This window comes from Lissotriton vulgaris, chromosome 7 (genome assembly GCF_964263255.1).
Source record: "Lissotriton vulgaris chromosome 7, aLisVul1.2, whole genome shotgun sequence".
In the NCBI taxonomy this organism is placed as follows: Eukaryota; Metazoa; Chordata; class Amphibia; order Caudata; family Salamandridae; genus Lissotriton; species Lissotriton vulgaris.
The window spans coordinates 1,319,557,811-1,319,581,384 of NC_141695.1; the positions used below are offsets into that span (position 1 = coordinate 1,319,557,811).

The 23,574-nt window shown below is 46.1% G+C and overlaps 1 protein-coding gene across 1 annotated transcript; it reads right to left on the reverse strand.

Annotated features, from left to right (window-relative positions):
• Nucleotides 1–5,285: 5,285 nt before the first annotated feature.
• On the reverse strand, nucleotides 5,286–23,363 carry LOC147703592 (uncharacterized). Its single transcript, XM_086929520.1, has 2 exons — nucleotides 23,016–23,363; nucleotides 5,286–6,038 (listed from the first exon to the last, which is right to left on the reverse strand). The coding sequence occupies exons 1-2, from the start codon at nucleotides 23,361–23,363 to the stop codon at nucleotides 5,286–5,288; spliced, it is 1,101 nt and encodes a 366-aa protein (XP_086785646.1).
• Between the last annotated feature and the right edge of the window lie 211 nt (nucleotides 23,364–23,574).

A 23,574-nucleotide genomic window follows, 5' to 3' on the forward strand; every position in this document is an offset into this window, starting at 1 on the left:
TTGGTAGCAGGGCACGATTTTTGCATCAGAGTTGCAGGGCCTCATTTGCATTCAACTATTCAACTCAATTCGCACCAGGGCTGGCCTTAGGCAAGCTGTGCACCTGCACAGGGCCACCAAACCCCAGGGGCCACCACACCAATATATATCCTTAATATATTTATCCTCTGAGGATGGGTACATATTTGTGTGGCGGCCCCTGGCAGGGATTTGGCGCCTCCGGCTCAGTTCCACTTCTAAACACCCTGTATCCCCCCCCCCCTCTTTACTGGCCTCCGCGCTCTGCCCCACCCGGACCCCCTCTTCCGGGGCCCCCTACCTATGCTCTCTGCCCAGGGCCACCATGACCCTAGAGCCGCCCCTGGTGGCACCCCTTTCTAAAGCCACGTCTAGTACACTGCTGAATGACGGGAGGTGGTGATAGTAAGAGGTGGTTTGGCATCACTAGGCTCCCCTCCCGCCATTTTGTGATGTTCCTAATGCATGGGTAAAAGAAGGATTCTTTCTCGATCAGTCGCCTGAGAGACCTCCTTTTCACTACTTGGTTGGAAAGAAGACTGGCCTACATGGATGACATTATACAGTAAACTTGAGTCTGCCTGAGGGCTTCATTCTAGAGAAGTTCTATGAAAATCCGTACAATAATGACAATGATGCTGAATTATGAGTAGGGTCCCCTTTTTATGTATTCATACACATTTATTGTTTTGCCAGCCTTTTTGTATTGATCCATTTTTATTTTGCGATTTGAGAATAAATGGAATACAATTTTTTGAATTTCTACATTTATTTAATTCTTCTGCCTGTCACATTTTAGCAAATTCAGCATGCAAATATAGCAAAACACTGCTCCCACTGGTGAATATTAGCAATATACTACAAATATATTTTAATATATGCCTGTATTTAAGGACATATTACCCTGTTTTTCTTATCTCCTTGCTGTTTATCTGCTCAGCTGTTGTCCTGGATTTCATGACAGAAAACATGGAGAGTCACTCACAACAAGTACACTATTCAGCATTTTTTCCTCTTTTAAAAATAAATATAAACAGGAAATACATTGTTTTAGGTGGGCAACAGTCGGAACACCACGGACAAAACCACACATGTTCCGACTATGCATGCTTGACCATGCTTGCCTTAACCATGCATACGGATAGTTAAGATAGTGCACGGTCGAGCTGCTGGAAGACGGAAGCAGAAAGATGCTGCGGTGAGTTAAGTGGGGCTAGGGGGTTAGTTTTTAGGGCTGGGAGGGGTAGTTGTTAGGGCTGAGAGGGGGTTGGGGTAGGATTTAGGGCAGTGGAATGGGTTGGGGTAGTTTAAGGGACAGGGCAGGGGGGTGGAGTAGTGTAACTTACAAGGCAAGGTTTTATGTTTTTGGGCAATAGGAGAGGAATGGGTAGTTGAGGTTGTTTTTAGGGCTGTTGGGGGTAGGGGTAGGTTTTAGGGCAGTGGAAGGGGTTGGGGGTAGTTCAAGGGTCAGTGCAGGGGTGGGCGGTCTGGTTGAGGTAGTGTACGTAAAGGGGCATGGTTTTAGGCCATAGGGCAGTGGGAAGGGAATGAGTAGATGGGGTAGTTTTTAGGGCGGCGGGGTCCTGGTAGGTTTTAGGACAGGGTAAGGGGGTAGTTTAAGGGACAGCACGGGGGGATCGGGTAGTGTACATAAAGGGATAGGGTTTAGGCTTCAGAGCAGTGGGAGGGGAATGAATAGATGGGGTAGTTTTTAGGGCTGGGATTTGGGGTAAGTTTTAGGGCAGTGGAAAGCGTTGGGGTTGTTTAAAGGACAGTGCAAGGGGGTGGAGTGGGGGGCAGGGTAGCGGCGACCTTAGCCTTACATACCCCTGTACCCTTCATTCCTATACCACAGAATTTCGTGGTAACAGCATTCGTGGTAAAGGAATGCGTGGTTAAGACGCATTCATGGTGTGGGCTGCGAGGTAGAGGCACTTTTGAATTAACCATGCGTGCTTCTATCATACAACCATTTTCTGTGTGTATTTATCATGCTTAATATTGAGCCAAATGTGACGTTCATGCCAAGGATTTTTCGCAACGCAGACAGTAGAAACAATTTTGGTGTGCCATACCTCTGAAGAATAAAGCATAACACATTAGTTATGTCACTGAGTTCCTGTAACTTTAGTTGGAAGAAGACACATTGTGGGTAGTTTATTTTTACTGAGTAATATTTCTGACAGAAATATTGTATATAGTAAGAACAACAGAACCAGAATCTCAACACATCGCACCAGTTTGAGGTCATAGTCACAGTTTTATTTAAAACACTTTTGTTGGTACACATGGCACTTCACCACACATGTGCATGCTATATAAGGGCAAGAATGAGCTTTTATGCCCCCCCCCCCCCAAATAAACTTGAATTCTGTCAATACCCTCCTGGCCCGAATCCCTAGGACTCGCCGCACCAGAGTTGGGGCAAGGTCCTTATCTTTTCAAGGGCCTTCAGCATGGACCAAAGGTCCACTAGAGTTATGATCGCTTGATGCAACTTCATTGTTTCGGAAAACATGGAGGGCGGAAGGGAGGGGATGTGGAAATACACGGAAAGCATTCGGTGGGTGGGGCTGAGGGCAACAAATGGGCACGAGGGTTGTTGGGAAACAGGAATGGCAAAGGAGGGTGGGCAGGGGAGAAGCAAGAATGACAATTGAGGGAGGGAGAGACAGAAGAACACAGAGGTGGGAAAAGAACACAATGGAAACATCTGGAAAACACATGTACTCTCATAGGGCGCGTAAACCCAAAAAATAAAGACAAATGGCACCTGAAAAATAGGCAGTGGAAGAAAATAAGCAATGTGTGCATGCTCCAGAGGGGAAGAAACACAAGAAGAGGGAGGAAAGCCTATGGAAGCTGACTAAATCAAATCAAAAGTCATCTTTATTCAATTTTCATACATAAAAACCATAAAAGCATACAGTACAGATGTAAAGTGCAATGCATATATTAAGTGCACAATCAGATAACACATAAGAACAATTAAAATCAATTAAGTAATTAAAAAAGAAAAAAGCCAGAGATAACGCTACAATGCTAAACGACCCATGATTTTTTAATATGTATTACTGACCATAAAAACGTAGGCAGCCTGCAAGGATTAGCAGCTTAGCAGCAGCAGACAATTGTTTTAAAAACAAAAGTGTGGGTGGGATTGTTTAAAATTAGGTTTGCGAAAACTTGGCAAGATAAAATGTCTCGGGTATATCGGAAAAGGTACAAAAAAAAGGTAATGTGTAAGGTATCCTGCTAAGAGACATTGTCGAAGGGGCAGATAATCAAGGCATCTGAGAAGTCATTAATAGCAGGAAAACTAAGAAGGCGATGAAATATGTCCAATCTAAAGTGAGTTAGAACCAACCTGTGCTGGCATTTCTGAACAAAAGTGATGTAAGTTTGTAAACCGATGGTAGAAAGTAGCATCTGGTTTTTATTAACACTAGCGAGATGGGGAGGTCGACGAATCACAGGAAAGGGCCCAAAGAAAAAAAGCTAGCCAAGCCATGGGGGAAGGAGAAAGAGAGGAGCAAGCTAAGCCAATGGGTCAGTCGGCCTATGAAAGAGTGGATCACAGATCAAAGGTGGAAAGGTGGGATTTTTAATCTCTACAGTCAGAATAGCATTTCCAAAATCCTGCCACAGGTCGACTAGACCTTTTTATCTGTCATAGAGTGTAGAAGGCAATCTTTTTCAACATCATAATATCAATTCAAACTATCGCCATTACTTTCCCCAAAGAACCACTGACAAAAAGTCAAGTTTAAAGATTTATTATAAAGCCAAAAGCAGTTGTGTATATAAACACCTCAGTAAAAGGTTCAGAAGGTAAACGGGCACTAATACAAACATGATCCTACGGAAAAGTCTCAATCGACTAAGAAACAACACAAGTATAATTTCTAAAACCACTAAGCTAGCAAGAATTGCTATAATTTGGGTTTTAGTAGGCATCGAAGAAAGGAAGAAATACATCCAGGTTAATCTGTCCCTACACTATACTAAGTGACATCCCTACTTAGCAAAGTTCCCTCCTAACAAAGGTGTCAGCCGTGGTGGCTTCCAAAGAAGCTCACTCACTTCGTTCGGACTTAGCCTAAGAACCCATCTCGCATAGGAAAGCTCTCTGCATACCCAGCATCTTTCTTCGCCCTCATGCGCATCTGCTCTGATCTCCTACCGGGGTGCTGTCCCTAATACAAACCCCACAATATCATCTTCATCCTTGTTCGTTGAAAAACGTCCTTGGGTCCCAGAGTCTTCTCCTCGTGAAGTTGCTTCCCTAAATTCCGCAGCCACTCCTCCATGTCTAGGACTACCATCCTAACGCTCATACACAATGGGCCCTTCTCTACTATCTTTAGTTAACCTTGCACCTGCAAAGGAACGCACATAAATCAATTCACAGTTCCATGCTACTTGCAATTAATTTTCTAAAGCAACCTTCTAGGAAAGACATTTCCATGATTTAATGTTAAAAGAAACATTCTTAGTTCGGCCTACACAATCCTCTCTCCCCACCTGGGCCTCTGCACGTTTCAGGATATCACATTTTTAACGTTGGCAAACATTCTCGTTCATTAGGCCTACATCATTATAGCAAAAAGAATACTTTTCTAACTTGAACACTTCTATGTCGTTATATGAATACAATAAAGAATTTCTAAACATGCATTTAAATACCTCAATGACTTTTCGAGCATCCTTTAACTAAATTAATGTTTCACTGCATACAACATTTCTAAGTTAACATGGCAATAGTATTTTCAAAACACTTTACGTTACAGCTATGTAAATCCTGGCACATGGGTTCATAGATCTGTGTCACGTTTAAACATGATTATAATCCTCTATATATGCGGGTGCTGATTACTCATGAATATAGTGCACCCCTACAATTTCTGACACAAATTTGCGCTCTCTCAGTCCCCCCTTTGATGACCTGTGTCATCATCACCAACCCAACATTCCTTAAGGTAGGGACCGAGCTACACAGGACCTGTCGCAATGTTGCCTCACCTAAGCATCTCCAATGCCCTTAGACTACGATATTGATTATCTTGCAAGTTCTCCATTCTCTGTTCCTGTGCTCTCATCGATCTTGCCAGTCTACTGGACCTATACCATTTGTATAGTCTCAATAAACCCCATAATCCGATCACACATGCCACTATGATGATAAGGGGTTTCAGTACATATCCATGGAAACTCCTACCTAGGCTTGCAAACCAGTTTCCAACACTTCCAAATCCTTTGCCAACCTTCTACCATGCATTCTCTTGCGTCAAATCCTCAATTTCATAATGAATTGCAGTAATTTTACGTATATATTTCTTCAGATCCTTGGAATTATCTGGAATATACGTGCAACATTCCTGAACCTTTAAAAGTTTACAGACCCCGCCCTCTTTTGCTAAGAGGACTTCTAAGGCAAGACGGTTCTGCGAAACCATCGCCCTTATCGACAACATCTCACCCTCAATCAACACCAACGATTTTGCTGTACTCATTGACAATTCATCCACCACCGTTGCCAACCGCCGTATCTTTACGTCATTCAAGATCACGCCCAACATCGGTATTGCAGCTCCAAACACATCTCCCACTATTGCACCAGCACTCTCTCCTCGCTTCACCCTCGTCAATTGTCCACCTTCTACCAGACCAAAGTCCTCGGTGTGGTATATCTTAGGAAAAATAATCGCCAGGTAACATGTCCCATACCACTTATCCGGCAATCTCACGTACGCATTTTTCCCACAGACAATATATACCGTAGGGATCACTTGCATCACACTCTTTAGGAAATCCTTGGTGTAATATTCTAATGTGAAAGTGTGTTCACAGGTTGTCTGGCCCACGTACACGTTTTCATAATACGTCTTTGGCCTGTGAAGACACAATTTCCCTTTCTGTACTTCATCCAATGCTATTGGACCATAGCTTCCCCTTGTCTTATGCAACTTCTCCTCATCTGTCCAATCCACTTTACCTTGGCCTGACGCCTGCAACTGCTTCTGTTTTTGATACCTATCTTCCACCTGTTCTATGAACTTCTTCCCTTCCTCTGCCAATGAACAAGTCAAATTGTGTCGATGAGCATATGAGGTGTCTATTCCTTTCGTTGGAATGAAAAAGTATCTAAGTCTATCCTCCGACTTATAATAGTCCCACTTGTTCAAATGCTTATAGTTTGGGACCTCCGGTAGCACAGCATCATACTTCAAAAAGAAATATTCAAAATGATTCCGCCCATAAAATATGCTAAGCAGCAAACTACATGAAATTCCATACGTCAATGGCAGGTGATGGTATCTAATACCCTCGTCTACTGAAGCTGGCAACTGCATACACACGTAACAATCTTTCGCATCCATCGCATCAATGTACTCATACAACAACTTGGCATACGCATTCTTTCCAAAGTTCCCTTTGGACAAATCTGCATGTAATCTACGGCTTTCTTCTGCTAGCAAAGCTTTCTCGGCTCCTATGTTTACCTCTTTCTGGCTGGGAATGGTAGGTGTAGGTGTTCCCTCGACCCCCGCTTCCTGCCCTTGTGGTGCTAAATAGGAAACTAAAACTACTAAGAATATAAAGAAAATCACTAGCCCTATAAGTGTGCCTATAATACATTTTGCCCTACGAGTCGGGTTCCCAGCCTCCATGGTCTCAGACAGTGTGATTCGTTTCTAGCAGCAACACAAAGTCTCTTCCTTGGCTTTATGAATTTCTCGAACCACACCTAGAAGCAGAGATCCCCTTTCAAATCTTCATTTCCATTTGCATTCAGGCGACCCTGACCCTTCTCCGTCCTCTAAGGGATGTCCCTAAATTTCTTCTTCTTCCACTCGGCTCTAAGTAATTTCAACAGCTATTTACAAAGTCTTTACTGATCAACTATGAGATTTTCTCCAACCGCACAAAGTACGTAATCCAAGAGTTCCATGTGAAGGACTACAGATTCATAAGCAGGTATCTCAGGGCCAAATGTAGGAAAAACCAGTCTATTCAGGATTAAGTCATTTATCTTGCTTAGGAAAGGGGGATTGGGAATCGTGATTGTCAGTATACCTTCAATTTCCAGTCCAGGTACCAACAGAATCACTTCCAGCTTAACATTGGGAGTCGTATCGGTCACAAGCACCGACCTCACCCTCCCGGATCTCAGTACACCTGGCATTTGTCAAAGGGTAGGTCCACTCCGGAGTGGCGTATCTTCGACAAGGTACTCTCACCCTCCTTGATCTCCTCGGACCTTTTTCCTCTGACTCTTTGTTTTCCCCTTCCAGGTCTGATTCTTCAGATACAGGTGCGAGATCTCTCTCAGAGGTCAGCCTCACGTTCAGCCTTTTTCGCCTTTCAGGCCAACTCGCCTCTGTGTTGTTCACTCCTTTGCTTCTCGTCGGCACAACCTGCTCATCACTGCCTTCAGCTCTTTCAGGGTCGAGATCACCTTCACAGCAGCTTCCCTCTTCTGAGGCGGATTCTGTGTCACTGCCGTCGTGATCTCCCTCAGCTCGGTCAGATGAGTTACCAGCCTCTTCAGACGCCCCCACAGCTTGACTTGTCCCCTCTAGTGGATCTTCCTCCACAGCTGGATTTCCTTCAATGAGAGGAGCTGTTTCTTCCAGGGGCGCTGGGACTCTTCGGGTGTGAGAAGCATGGATCCAGTTCGGCAATCCCCCACACTTTACAGCAGTGTTCGTCACCAGGATAACTTGGAACGGCCCTCGCCAGTGCACATCCAAGCAGCTCTTCCTCACGTTCTTCCGCACCAGGACCCAGTCACCGGGACATAGGTCGTGACAAAGGTCTCTAGAAGCCGGGATTTCAGCAGTCTGCACCTGAAGAGACACAGAATGGATGACGTCAGAAAGTCCTTTGCAGTAGTCAAGAATTAGATCATCTGTGATATTTAGTAGGGCTGCTGAAGGAACGGACGGCAATCTCATAGCTCTTCCCATCAACACCTCATGAGGTGAGAGTCCTGTCCTCCTGTCGGGTGTACTACGCATGCTCATTAACACCAATGGTAAAGCATCTGGCCATTTCAGGAACGTAGATGAACACACTTTCGCCATTCGAGCTTTGAGGGTTCCATTTATTTGCTCCACTATGCCAGAAGCCTCTGGTCGATAGCTACAATGCAGTCTCTGGTCAATGTTCAGTGCGGAGCACAGCATTTTCACAACTTCACTGTTAAAATGTGTCCCTCTCTCCGATTCCAAAGAGGTCGGGAACCCGAATCTAGGTACTAACTCCCTCAACAATAATTTTGCTACTGTGAGTGTATCGCACCTACGAGTTGGGTATGCCTCAACCCATCTGGAAAACACACATACAATCACCAAGACATACCTAAGGCTATTACACTTTGGCATTTCAATGAAATCCAGTTGCATTCTGTTGAAAGGCCCTCCCGACCTCCCGACCTCCCAACGTGACTTAACGTGACTGGTGTCCTTTTCCCAACATTCATTTGTTGACACGTAACACATCTCTGACACACCGCTTCCGCAGCCGTTCTAAACTTGGGATTGTACCAGGTCTGCCTAAACACTCGTATCATTGCATCCCTTCCCAAATGCACGGGACCATGTGTCTGTCGAGCCATCGGGCTCATTAGTTCATTTGGCAACACAGCTCTCCCATCTGCTGAGATCCACAAGTCCAGATCCCCTTTAGTACACCCAGAACACCCACACTCTTTTCTCAAAATCTGACGCTTGCTCCTGCATCTTCCTTAGTTCATCCCAAGTATCTGCCACTTCAAGTATCATGTTTAGCTCGGTCCCTTTATGCATGCCCTCAATAACTTGATTAGTAAATGAGTAAGCTTGTTCTGCACAGTAGCGTGCAACTTCGTCCGCATAACGGTTCCCCAGGGACACAAAATCAGCACCTTTGCTGTGTGCTGTACACTTCACCACAGCGATTTCTGCTGGACCCTGCAGAGCTTCCAGCAGTAACCTGACAAATTCTCCATTCCTGATAGGGGAACCTGATGATGTCATGTAACCCCTTTTAGACCACAACTGACCGAAGTCATGAACCACACCAAATCCATATCGGCCATCGGTGTATATGGTGACTCGAATTTTGTTGGCTGCCGAACAGGCACGCGTCAGTGCAACTATCTCAGCCACCTGAGTGGAGTGTACTCCTTCTAAGCAGGCAGCTTCGATTATCCCATGAATCGTACAAACAGCAAAAGCCGCTCTTAACTGTCCAGCACTGTCTCTTATACATGAGCCATCTACAAAGAGAATTTCATCAGGGTCTTCCAATGGCTCATCAACAATGTCTGGTCTAGGTTTGGTGCACAATTCAGTCACTTCAAGGCAGTCATTGTCTTCACAATCATCATCTAAAACATTTGGCAATGGCATCAACGTGGCAGGGTTCAAAACCGAGCACCTCTTTAGGGTCACATTCTCCGCAGCAAGTATAACCTGCTCGTAGCGTGTGAGCCTATTGTTGGTCAAGTGCTGCGTTTTAGTCCTGGTCATTAACAGTTCTACTGAATGTGGAACATGTACCACCAATGGATGCCCCATCACTATGCTCTCACATCTCTCAATGCTGACACCTGTTGCAGCAACGGATTTGAGACATCCGGGCAACGCTGCGGCTACTGGATCTAAGGTAGCCGAGAAATAAGCAACTGGTCTACGGACACCTCCATGATCTTGGGTTAAAACTGCTAACGCGCAACCCTCTCGCTCGCAGCTAAACAATGAAAACAATTTGGTGTAATCAGGCATTCCCAGAGCCGGAGCACGACATAAGTCTTCTCTCAACTCAAGGAAAGCCATCATGTAGTCTGTGTCCCATGGTACCGGATCACTCACGTCCTTGAGCGTCAGTTTCTGCAAGGGCTTCGCCTTCAGGGAGAAATTAGCAATCCACTGGCGACAGTAACCAACCATCCCCAAGAACATTCTGACCTCTCTCTGCGTTGAGGGCACCATCATTTTCATTATTGCCTCTATTCTGTCAGGAGACACCTTCCTTATTCCCTTCTCTATTCTGTGTCCCAAATACTGTACTTCTGGGAGACAGTATTGTAGCTTGCTGGGAGATACCTTGTGACCATTTTCTGCCAGATGGTTCAACAAAGCGATGGTGTCTATTCTACAGGCATCTTCTGTCTCTGACGCAACAAGGAGGTCGTCTATGTACTGTACAAGAACCGAGTTCTGGGGCTGTACTAGACTTTCAAGATTCCTTTTCAATAACTGATTAAAAATCGATGGGCTCTCTGTATACCCCTGAGGGATACGACACTAAGTTAGCACACGGTTCTCCAGCTTAAAAGCGAAAAGAAATTGGCTCTCCTCATGTAGTGGTATTGAGAAGAAAGCTTCGCACAAGTCCATCACTGTGAACCACTCAGCCTGTGCTGGAATCTGAAACAATATCACTGATGGATTTGGTACCACTGCACAACATGGAACAACTATGTCGTTTACCTTTCGTAAGTCCTGCACAATCCTGAACTTCCCGCTAGGCTTCTGCAAGCCCATGATCGGAGAGTTACATGGACTGCCCATTACTTCCTTCAGAATTCCCTGTCTAATCATAGATTCAATCACAGGCTTTATTCCCGCAATTGTTTCTGGAGTCAATTTGTACTGGGGTGTTCTTGGAAATTCTGCATTAGGTCTCACTTGAATCTTAACTGGCTCCACACCCTTGATCAATCCAATCTCCTCTCCTGTAAAGTCCCAAACTTCCTGTCTGACTGTCTCTCTCAAATCCCAGGGGAGTTCCTCCACCGTTAGTGCGGGATACAGTTCTATGCACACACGTGTGTTTGCAACCTTAAAGGCAGCATCATCATCATTTGTTTCTAGCTCCACTCCCTTAGGTGTACAGTAGATGGTGCAATTGAGTTTACACAACAGATCCCTTCCCAGCAAACACACAGGACTAGAGTTGCACACCACAAACTGGTGATTGTCCCTAAAATGTCCTATTTTTACTGGGACTGGCTCAGTCAGTGGGTTTGTCATTCTTCTATTTGCAACCCCTACAACCTGGATAGTTTGTCCGGAAAGTGGCAAGTTAGGAACCACCGCAGAACGTACAGTAGAACGAGTAGCGCCCGTGTCTACTAGAAAGGTAGTGGGGTGTCCAGCTACATCAGCTTCTACAAAGGGTCCTCTCTGATCTATCTCCAGCACTGCTCCTAAGGTACAATCTTCCCCTTCACTCAAGCACCGCCCTGTTACTGGGTCGAAGTGATAGTACTCGTCTCCGTCGACCAGGAGAGGCATCTGCTGGTAGACCTTGTTCCCTGCTCCGATCTTTGGTGGCTGGGGAACGGGAGCTCTAGGAGCTGAAGTCCCCCCTTTTGCCGCCTTGAGCTTAACTACTGTTGATCTCGGAACTTGAGGAGCCTGACTCTCCTCTTCCTCTTCCTGTACCTGATTTTCTGGGTTATGGGGACACTCGCGCCTCCAGTGCCCGATCTCATGACATTGATGACACCTAGTTGTCTTCTTTAGAGTCGCCAAGTCTACCCTCGGCCTTGGACCATCCTCGCTGTCCCTTTTCTGACCGCCCGATCTTCTCCCTAATGTACCATTTCCTGACTGACCCTGTCCTGGTTGCATCTGTACTAGCATCAGCTTATCTTTGAGCTTCTTAGTCTTAGAGTCTATCTCGTCACTGCAGTACCTTGCATACCTCAGGATCTCGTCTAGAGGTTTGTTCTGCCAACAAATCAAATGTTGTTGTATCATTAAGCAGATCTCGGGTCTGAGTCCCAAAACAAACTTGGACACAAACTGTCCCATGTCCTTCGGATCCATCACATCCAAGCCACTGCACTACTTGAATATCTGCAACAATCTCTCATAGTACTCATGAACTGTTTCCTTCGGTTCTTGTCTAGTTCGGTCTATTTTCACCCAATCTATGTCTTGTGGTGGCACCTTTGTTTTTAACCACGTGATCACCTGCTCGTATTTTATCATCACCCTCGGGGAAGGTCCATTCGTGAGTGCGTCTCGTTCTGGCTCCTCTGTGGGCCATTCAACACTGATCTTACATGCTACCCACAGATCTCCCGGAACCACAATGTCAAACAATGTGTTCAAATCAACCCATAGTACCTTCGAAATTTTGACAAACCTCTCTACCTGCTTGTACCATTCTACTGGGCTCTCTCTCAGCTTGGGGAATGTATTCGTGAAAGCAGCCAAATCTCCCCTACTCCAGGGTACGTGCACATATCCTCCATGGGCTACTTCTCTCAAGGGGTATGCTTCTGCATGCATTAGCCCTGCTCCTAGAGGGGTCTCTATAGTGCTCCGCCTAACACTCTTCTTTTTTGACCACCTTTCCTCCCATTTGTCCAGTTGCATTCATGTTCGGATTCCCACTATTAGTTCTCTATTTTGGGTTTTTAATCCGATCGCCCTCTTCTCGTCTAGTTCTTGATCTGACTACTGCAGCCTATGGCCACCCTGCAAAGCCCTTGTCCTGGTCAGATCCACTGAGTATTTGTTCGCTAGTTCCGTTAGCTTCTCGTGAGCTGTCCTAGCTCTGCGAGTAACATCTTTCGCCACAAACAACAGTTCATCTGGTTCGTAATGTTCTATTCTTTCCAGGGGTATTTTACCTTCCACTATCTCCTCCACCTCCGATTTAAGTCTCAGCACATCTATTCTCCTTGCCTTTATTGCTGCCCTTAATGTGCCTTGACTAGAGGTTTCACTCGAGTCTCTCCCCTTACATTCCTGACTCACTTGTCTGTCTTCTTCGGGTGTGTTATGGGGAACACTTCCTTGCTCCCATCTTTCACGGTCCCAGTCTTGTCTTCTATCTGTAGATGCAGGGGGGGGGCGCTTCCCTATGTTCCTCCCCCCTACGATCCCATTCCTGTCTGCATCCATTAGACGTACAGTGAGACATCCCCCTGTTCTCCTGACTTTCAGTGCCATTACCATCCCTAGACCTGTCGCTCTGGGTATCCGCGATCGTCTCCCAAGTTTGCAGATCTGACCTTAGTTCTATGATCGGTCTTGGCCGTGGCCCTCTCAAATCCATCGGTCCTCTTAGACCCCCCTGTTCTCTGGATGAGTCTGCCGATGCTGCCAAAGGGGTGCTCCTTTCTACCGGTCTGGACCAGTGGTTCCACTCGTCCGCCACATTACTTCTATCTTCGCTGACATTCCTTTCTCTATCTATTTGTGGCAGGCTCTCGTTTTGTGTCTGTTCTGGGTTGTACACTGACACTATGGGACCTATTGTGACAGGTACCGTAAGAGCATCTGGTAGCCTCTGAGCGCTGGTCCCCTCTTCACAGTGTACCTGCTGTGCTGTGAATCTTCCCACTACTCTCGCTTCTGGGGTCCGTTGAGGTACCCCCTCACCTTCCATCGAGCCTGACCTGTCCGCCACTGGGCCTAAGTCGCTCTCTCTTAGGATTCCACCGTCTACTACAGATGTCTCCCTTCTCGTTGGTGGTGGTGACCTCCCTTCTACTTCTGGATTATATGGAGGTGGTCTCTCCGACAACAGTCTCCCTATCAGACTGTCTTCTGTTTCACTATCATCATCCTCTGTATTCTTTCTCTGCGTTTCCCCTGTATTGACCAACAATGGGTACAGTCTGTCTCCCTCTATGGTCTGCACTCTCCACCTCTTGGCCAGTGCATCCCACCTCGCGTCCTGTACCGCTCTAACTGACCTCTTCACTCTTTCCTGTCTTCTATCCCTGTTTTTTTCGTGGGCTGCCCTGATCCATGCATTTAACGCTTCCAACTGTGTTGGTCTAGGCAAGGGTCGCAAAGAAGACATAGTCGCTTTTAACTGGTACAGCACTTCTAATCTGAATGTTCCGTACCTAGGAAAGGTCAATTCCTCACTCCCGTCAGTCATCTTACACCAGTTCTCAAGCTTCAGTATGATATGTAACCCAACATTCGTGGCCATGTAATGGGCTGGCGTATCCTCGGGTGGAGCCTCTTCCCCACCCGAGGTTCTAGCCTCTTTTCTCCCGAAAAACAACTTCGCAATCCTTTTAAACATTTCATGATGAAACCCACAACGTTTCCTTGTTTACTATGCTCGTTTACTTCACAATGACAATCCACAAATCCCAGCGCGGCTTCACTCTAACCGTCCTATCCCAGCGCGGCCCTTCCCTGACGTCACTCGCTTCCCGCTAACCGCCCAATCTCAGCGCGGCTCCACACTAGCCGTCCTATCCCAGCGCGGCTCTTTCTGACGTCACTCGCCTCCGTTTGCAGCAGTTCCCCTCCTTCCTCCGCTCGTCTCTGGGTCATGCAAGCGCCCCAATCATACACTTGAAATGATTACCTCCGACCAAGCAACCACTTCTTTTGACTGTACGGCCACAGTCTAACTGTAATTGTCACCGACTTTGCAAATGTCCGTCCGTTCAACGACCTTCTCTGATAGGTTACATACACACGGCAACTTCCAACCAGCGTCCGTTACCCGCGCATTCACACATTCGTTCCCCCTATCTCGGTCCTGCGGGCGATCAATGGTACCTCATGACCCCCTATCAATGGTCGACAATGGTCGACAATTACTGTAGGTGTTCGATACACCCGAACCACTTAAACTCTCCTTGAGCTTAAGATTTTCACCGGTTGCGCGCGCTCACAACCTGATATCCTTTCACACTACAGGCATTCAACTCCGCTAGACAATACAATTCAACAACACAATGCACACTGCAATCTAACACGCATGACCCTTTTCATACTCACTCTTTTCCGACCTGCTGCTTTCTGCCGCACCGTCACTCTCCGTCATTTTCCGTGGAACGCCATCCTCCGTCCGCTGCCCATTGACGCACATCTCCAGATCTCTATGGGCCTTGGGGAAATCTTAGCCTACTCTAGATTACCCTCACTCCAGAAGATAAACCATCCTACTCTGCTACCAACTGGAAAGGTGAGATTTTTAATCTCTACAGTCAGAATAGCATTTCCAAAATCCCGCCACAGGTCTACTAGACCTTTTTATCTGTCATAGAGTCTAGAAGGCAATCTTTTTCAACATCATAATATCAATTCAAACTATCGCCATTACTTTCCCCAACGAACCACTGACAAAAAGTCAAGTTTAAAGATTTATTATAAAGCCAAAAGCAGTTGTGTATATAAACACCTCAGTAAAAGGTTCAGAAGGTAAACGGGCACTAATACAAACATGATCCTACGGAAAAGTCTCAATCGACTAAGAAACAACACAAGTATAATTTCTAAAACCACTAAGCTAGCAAGAATTGCTATAATTTGGGTTTTAGTAGGCATCGAAGAAAGGAAGAAATACATCCAGGTTAATCTGTCCCTACACTATACTAAGTGACATCCCTACTTAGCAAAGTTCCCTCCTAACAAAGGTGTCAGCCGTGGTGGCTTCCAAAGAAGCTCACTCACTTTGTTCGGACTTAGCCTAAGAACCCATCTCGCATAGGAAAGCTCTCTGCCTACCCAGCATCTTTCTTCGCCCTCATGCGCATCTGCTCTGATCTCCTACCGGGGTGCTGTCCCTAATACAAACCCCACAATATGGGCGACACGCCCTGAGGTACGCCCCTCTCAAAGGTATTACCTTTCAAACAAAATTCATTACGACATCTTCATCCTTGTTCGTTGAAAAACGTCCTTGGGTCCCAGAGTCTTCTCCTCTTGAAGTTGCTTCCCTAAATTCCGCAGCCACTCCTCCATGTCTGGGACTACCATCCTAACGCTCATACGCAATGGGCCCTTCTCTACTATCTTTAGTTAACCTTGCACCTGCAAAGGAACACACATAAATCGATTCACAGTTCCATGCTACTTGCAATTAATTTTCTAAAGCAACCTTCTAGGAAAGACATTTCCATGATTTAATGTTAAAAGAAACATTCTTAGTTCGGCCTACACAATCCTCTCTCCCCACCTGGGCCTATGCACGTTTCAGGATATCACATTTTTAACGTTGGCAAACATTCTCGTTCATTAGGACTACATCATTATAGCAAAAAGAATACTTTTCTAACTTGAACACTTCTATGTCGTTATATGAATACAATAAAGAATTTCTAAACATGCATTTAAATACCTCAATGACTATTCGAGCATCCTTTAACTAAATTAATGTTTCACTGCATACAACATTTCTAAGTTAACATGGCAATAGTATTTTCAAAACACTTTACGTTACAGCTATGTAAATCCTGGCACATGGGTTCATAGATCTGTGTCACGTTTAAACATGATTATAATCCTCTATATATGCGGGTGCTGATTACTCATGAATATAGTGCACCCCTACAATTTCTGACACAAATTTGCGCTCTCTCAAAGGCAAGGAGTTAGTCCCACTGTGCGTTGGCTGTCAGTCAGTATCGTTCAACTCCGTCAAAGAACAACAATGATCGTAGGTAAAGAGCCGGGGATAGAGCTCTAAGACCAGGCAGGTACAACCTTAGTGACTGACCCATGTCCCTCTCTAGAATTTAAGGGGCGATAGAAATAGCCCAATTGGAGAGTTGGGAGGGTGCAGATGGTAACCTGGGAGTAGTACGACACAAAATCAACTCTTCTAAAGAAGGAGATTTAATAATAATTTAGTTACCCTACCGATCTAACCGACCCTTTTTACCATTTTTAGGTTCTTAAATAGGGCCAGTTTTATTCCCCACCTACTGAATGGCTTTATTCTTTACGCTGGCCCAGGACTCAGAATCTGGTTATGGGAATGTCAGAACTTTCCCTAGGAGAACAACATATGCTGCAGCTTCAGGGGGAAGATCAAGAGTTAGTGACTGGCCTCCTCTTATATGGTACATTAATGAAAGTATTGGTTACTAAATTGCACGTTTGAGGAACAGGATGGCAAAGGTAAGTAGTAACTGGAGCAGAAGTGAGAGTAGTTGCCAGGGTCAGGTACTGAAAAGGCCAGCTGGCTGTTACTCTGCGAAGTTTGGGTATGGGTGTGGGGGGGGGGCAACAGTGTGAGGGTGCCGCTCGCAGTCGTGTGCGGAGCATTTTGAGACCCGGGACTTGTGGTTTGCCTTGTTGAAGCCAGACTCTACAAACTTGTACATCGTGGGTAACAGCGGGAGCCGGCGTGCTCCATCCCAGGTTTTGCTGAGCCAGAGCAAAGCTCGAGGAAGACCCCAGCGGGAGCGGGACTGCGAGGCACACAGGTGATTGCGCCGGACCAGCGCGCACACCTGCTGCCTCTTCCCGCCCACTCCTCCCTGAAGGTGCATAAAACGACTCGCGGCCCCCGCTTCGCGGGAGCCGCTCGCAGTCGTGTGCGGAGCATTTTGAGACCCGGGACTTGTGGTTTGCCTTGTTGAAGCCAGACTCTACAAACTTGTACATCGTGGGTAACAGCGGGAGCCGGCGTGCTCCATCCCAGGTTTTGCTGAGCCAGAGCAAAGCTCGAGGAAAACCCCAGCGGGAGCGGGACTGCGAGGCACACAGGTGATTGCGCCGGACCAGCGTGCACACCTGCTGCCTCTTCCCGCCCACTCCTCCCTGAAGGTGCATAAAACGACTCGCAGCCCCCGCTTCGCGGGTGCCGCTCGCAGTCGTGTGCGGAGCATTTTGACACCCGGGACTTGTGGTTTGCCTTGTTGAAGCCAGACTCTACAAACTTGTACATCGTGGGTAACAGCGGGAGCCGGCGTGCTCCATCCCAGGTTTTGCTGAGCCAGAGCAAAGCTCGAGGAAGACCCCAGCGGGAGCGGGACTGCGAATCACATAGGTGATTGCGCCGGACCAGTGCGCACAACTGCTGCCTCTTCCCGCCCACTCCTCCTCCTCCCATTTATCCCCGCCCTTCAGCGCGAACGCGGGACGCGCGCGGGCGAAGACCGGGCAAAGAGCGGGCCGTTGTGTGGCCGTTAGGTGGCTGGAGAGGCTGGGCTGGGCCCTGTCTCTTTCATTCCCATTGTGTTCTCCCCTAGACCCGAGTTCCCTACGCGTTAAACAGTCTTGACTCTTTTCCGGTGCGTAGCACCCGTTGCTGACTCTATCATTCTGTGCTATCTAGTAGTGTATTACCATTGCTTGGTTAGGCCGCTTTTTCTCCTTTTCTCTTTTCTATCACCCCTAGGACTAAAGCTCTTTAAGTACCTTCTGGTTCCGATTAGACACTCCTGCTTAAGCCCCACAGTTGCGTAATCCCCCCCCAATATGGACACTGCTTCACCTGGGATTGCGGGGGGAAACCTCTACAAGGGTACATTAGATAATTACTTCAAGAAATCTATCTCAGAAATTGAAAAGGAAGAAGCCCAAGCGGAGAGAAGGGTGGAGCGCCGTCGTTCCATCGAGGGTTATAAGGCTAGACTCCCATTGACCTTATCCCCGCATATCTCCACATCCAGCTCTGGGGTGGCCCCTATTACTGAGGACCCTTTCGCAACACAGGGAATTCCAGAACTTTTAAGGGACACTTCTCCCATACCACTCTCACCTAGGGCCCTAGCTAGCCCCCTCACATTCGCTCCCTCTCCATCCTGCAATTCTGACGTAGGCCAGGAAGCTACATCAGCTACCCTCCATACTGGCAAAATCATCGCCAAAAATCAACCGAGGAAGATAGAGGTCCCGAAAATTCATGGTCCACCGCCCAATAAGAGAAGGAGGAAGGGGGGTTCCATCCAAAAGGGCAAAATTAGCCACTCTGAATTCGGCAAGGGGAAAGGGGGTAGTGTAGCTTCTGCCCCTAAATCAACAGTGGATACCAGACCTGCAATCACTCTAGTGACCACTCAAGAAACATCACCACTTACAATTGCCACTACCCCCCAAGTGCTAACATCGAGGACACTCAGCCGATCGCACCCACCCTGGAGCTTCTTGAGCAATTGCTCAGGACCCTCACTTCTCCTATTGTAGACAGATTATTGGCTATTGAACAACGGTTGGGGAATTTGGAACAGGCGATTCTTAACAAGCCGGACAAGCAGAAGGCCCTTCCCACTTCTACTCCAGCATTGGCTGCGGTTGGTTTACCTAATTCCCTAAAACCCACCTCAGCCAAGGCGGCCCATACACCATCCACTACCACCACAGCGGCCTTATTCTCTAAGTCCAATGCTCCTGCTAAAATAGCGAACCATAATCCCCAAGGGATTACAACCTCCACCATTCCTTCCCGACTTGCCACGCAAACGGATGGTGCCATCCCGAAGGGAGGAAACAGTACGGCTGCAAGACCATCGCGGCCGGCTGGAGAGAGGGAATCCCTAAGTAGAGTGGTAAAACGTAGAACTCCTCAGGTCGAACTTCCTCCAGAAGCACTACCTTATGTAGTGGTGCTTACGGGTGTTCCCACCCTTGACCCTGACAAGCGAGAAGGTCCACAGCAGCTCAAAAATAAAACCATGTACTGGCTGTCTAAGAACAGGCCACTCCCAGGTAATGTTAATGGGGACATTGTGCATGTGCGTCGACTCCCCTGGCTGGGGGGGCGGGAGAAAGATATTGAGGGTGACTTGATTGTGATCAACTTCAGGGATCCAGAAGCTGTTAGGCACATTTTGAGCTGGATGCCAGGGAATCTAGGCAAATCAATAATGCTGTGTGACCTTACTTACTTCTATCCCAGAGCCCTAGTAGCTCCCCTGTCATGCCCCTGGCCTCCCTTGGCCCTGACAGGAACCTTAGGTCCAAAACAAAATAATCATTACTTCCCAACGCAGCCTGGCCCCATGGTCCCAAAGAATGCATATGGGTGGGAATCCATCCCGCAAAGGGGCTATGGTACTAACCATAGGAGGTCGGACTATCCTCTTGAAATAGGGGGGATGGATCATTTGCTTCCTTTCACACCTCTGGAAGTCAGCAATAGATTCGAAGTTTTTTCTGGTCTGGATTCCTGTGATTGACGCCTGGGCATCTCCCCTAGTCATCTTGCCCCAGAGAGGGGTCAAGCGCACAAGATGTTAAATCACATTCATCTGGTGCAAACTCCCCTCTCCAGATCCCAAGTGACTCCCATGGCACGACCCAAATCCTCTCAGTCATATCTAACCACAGTCCATCTGCTCCTCCAGGGATCCCTATCTCGCTTGTAAACAGTGTTAGTGATAATACAGGGGAGCAGGGACCCACATTGCATTCTCCTCCTGGAGCCCTGATGGTCTTGTCATGGAATGTTGCAGGCATTGCCAATAAGATATACACTGATGACTGGGACTCCCTAATAACAAATAGCGACATCTGTCTCTTTCAAGAGACATGGGCGAGGGAACCCGTGCCCAAAATTGGCTACGCAACATTTGAAATCCAGGCTACCTGGAATGGCAAGGGAAGGCCCTCGGGTGGTCTGGCAGTGTGGATAGCGTGTCACATTGGTTGCACAGCGGAAACCCTAGCAACGTCCTCTCATGACATCCAGTGTGTTGTACTAAATTGGCCGGGCGCCCCCAAACTGGCATTCATAAATGTTTATTCCCGCCCAGTTGGTCCAACGGCGGAGTCCACCACACTGGAAGATCTTGTGTCCTTTCTGGGTCAGTTGCCGACTGACTACAAGGTGGTAATGGGTGGAGATTTTAACTTAGTCAAAAAAGATCTGAAAAATTCAGATCCAGAGAACCTGGCTAACTTCTGGAACACGACACCTTAAGGTCTGTTTCAGAAACAGGAAAGGGAATGAAAACTTTTTCTTTATAGTCCCCTCACTCACCGGAGTTTCCTCACGGTGACATGCTTCATCATTGGGGCTTCTCAACCCAGCTGCGGGTTGAGGCGTGCTGCGACTATCGCGATTGCGAAGGAGCACTTTTATCTGAAGACTATGTGTCATGTAGTGTGAGAGAAAGGGGAAAAAATTGGAGTGGAGTGAAAGAATTAAAAATATCCTACTAGTGGGTTAAACTACCTTTATTCCGGCCCCTAGTGGATATATTAAAAATGGGGTGATTTACTAGGGAAACTGGCTCTATTATGGAACACAGTGTCTAGTAAACGTGTCGTCAACTAGTTTCGAACTGTACCCCACAGCTCTTCTTCAGGACTACAACAGGGTCCAGCCCTGTGAGTGCCACTCCAAAACAAAAACAAAAAGTGAAAGGTATGCCTATATTAATATTAGAATATACATACTCTTATCTTTGCAATTCTTTTGTAAATCTGTGGAGAAAAAATACTTCCAATGTTAATTGTACAATATCCTTTTATCACATGATGTTATCATATCAGGAATAGCATTTTCCATTAAATTGGTATCTCAATGAACTCCTTAGTGATAGTGTATGTACACCTTCACCCATTCCACACACTCATTTTTCAAAACCGAGTGATCCCCATATATGAAGGAGCACCCTGCGTGCATTATCTGTGGCTATGTTTAAAAAAAACAACCAACACACTTGTGGCATGGTCTGTGGGTCCAAACACATAACAAAACAGACAGAACAAACATATAGAGGAAGAATTCATACTTTTTAAAAGGTTGCACTGAACCTCATGGTCAATCGCGGGAAGGACATTTATCCCCGTAATCACCTAGTGGTAGAATAATTAGAGACTGTTATGGCTTCCAAAATGTTTCAATAACGAAGCCTCACGCGCTTCGAAAAACGCGTTCCGAATGTCACTTTTCTATTCCGATAGCTAGGGAGATCTTACTTGTTACAAGGTGTCATCTCGGCGGTAAACCTACTCGGCTCCCCTTAGAGACCGGCGATCGCTTTCTCACGCCGGGAGAAGTGAGTGTTATACTTCCCGGTGTTCGTCTTGTTTCCTGGTGAGAAACTAGACCGCGTATGTGATTCGAAGAAGGCCACTCGTATTGGAATCAGACGGCAGCCATCTTTGAATTTTCGGGCTAAATATCCGATCATTATAAATATTAGGAGATTGATCTTGTATACACATAGGGGTTATAAAGCTGTTTTGCCTAAGTAGGTACACTTACTGATATTTTGACATAATTTGGGTGGCAAAAACGGATAGTGTCGTTATTGCCAGCTAGTCTAAGTAACCATTGACTTATATTGAAGCATCACTAACCTCAGTGTATTAGATGGATATATATATGGTAATTTTAGACTCATGTGCTTATGTTATGCAATAAGAGCTACTCATTTCTAGGGATAAGGTAATTCTAGTTTTTAGGGGTTATTTTGATTACCAACCAAGTTGATATTGTACTGACAGATTATTTATAAATCAGTATAGGGGGTTCTGAGATCAGGTTGAAGAAAGGCTGACAGAGACCTATCACAAAATATTCTATTACAAAGGGATAAATCATTATAAATAAAAGAAACTTACGGAATGATCGAAAGCTCTTTGTTTTTAGCACATGAAGGTCTTAATCTCTCTTCCATGGGTATTTTTACAGGATGGATACTACTCATAGTGAACATAGTTTTTAGGTTTATACCCTTATCTTGCCAGTAGGCCCCATGGGATGCTATCATTTAGGCCTTGGGTATCTGTTTTCAGCTTGTACACCCAGCGTTGTTCTTTGTTCAGAAGGCGCTGTTCGAAGTTGTCCTGTCCGTACAGTCTTTCAAGAATAACCCATTGCATATCGTTGGGCGTATGGTTACATTCAATGAAGTGGGATATCATTTTTGTTGTAATTCTCTTCCGTCTGATATTACTTCTGTGTTCAACTATCCTAGTACTTGCCTTTCTTGTTGTCATTCCTATGTAATGCAGTTGACAGTTGCAGGTAATCATATATACTACTCCAGAAGTATTACAATTAGTAAAGTCCTTCAGTTCCCAAGTCATATTGTTATTGAATGTTATTCTTTTTGTGGCTTTTGTCAGATGACAGACACTACAGTCGCCACAAGGGTAATGTCCTGTGGGTACTGTACTGATAGTTCTTTGTTTAGGGTTTTTGTTTGCTTCTTGTGGACGGGTGTGGACTAGGTGGTCTTTCAGATTTTTACTTCTTTTATGGCTGAACATTGGTTTTGGTATGTCCAGACTCCCACAGTTCAGAGTGCGCCAGTGTTTCCTGACAATATTTGTTACCTTGTTAGAGGCAATGTTGTAAGTAGTAATGCAAATAGGTCTCTTTTCACAGTTCTCTTTAGTGATCTTTGGCTCCAATAATGCTTCCCCATTGTTATTAGCAGCTCGTTTCTTTGCTTTTTTCACCAAATGTGCTGGATAATGTCTATCCAGTAGTTTTTTCGTCAGGTCACTCGCTTGTTGGTTGAAATCCTCTTTAGAACTACAATTTCGTCTCAGTCTCAAAAACTGGCCAAAGGGTAAGTTCTCTTTTAAATGTCTCGGATGAAAACTATCGAACACTAACAGGCAATTTCTTGCAGTTGGTTTGAAGTGCGTCGTAGTACTGAGAGACAATCCATTGACCATGATGTTTAAATCCAGAAACACTAATTCTGACCTACTCATGGTGTGAGTGAATTTGAGAAAGGGGTCTTGCTGGTATAGCCAAACCAAGAATGCTTGTGCCTCTATCTCCGTACCTTCCCAAATGAGAAGGACATCATCGATATACCTTTTCCAAAGGCTCACATGATGTTTGTGAGGGTTTGAGGCGTTGAGAATTTTCCATTTTTCCAAG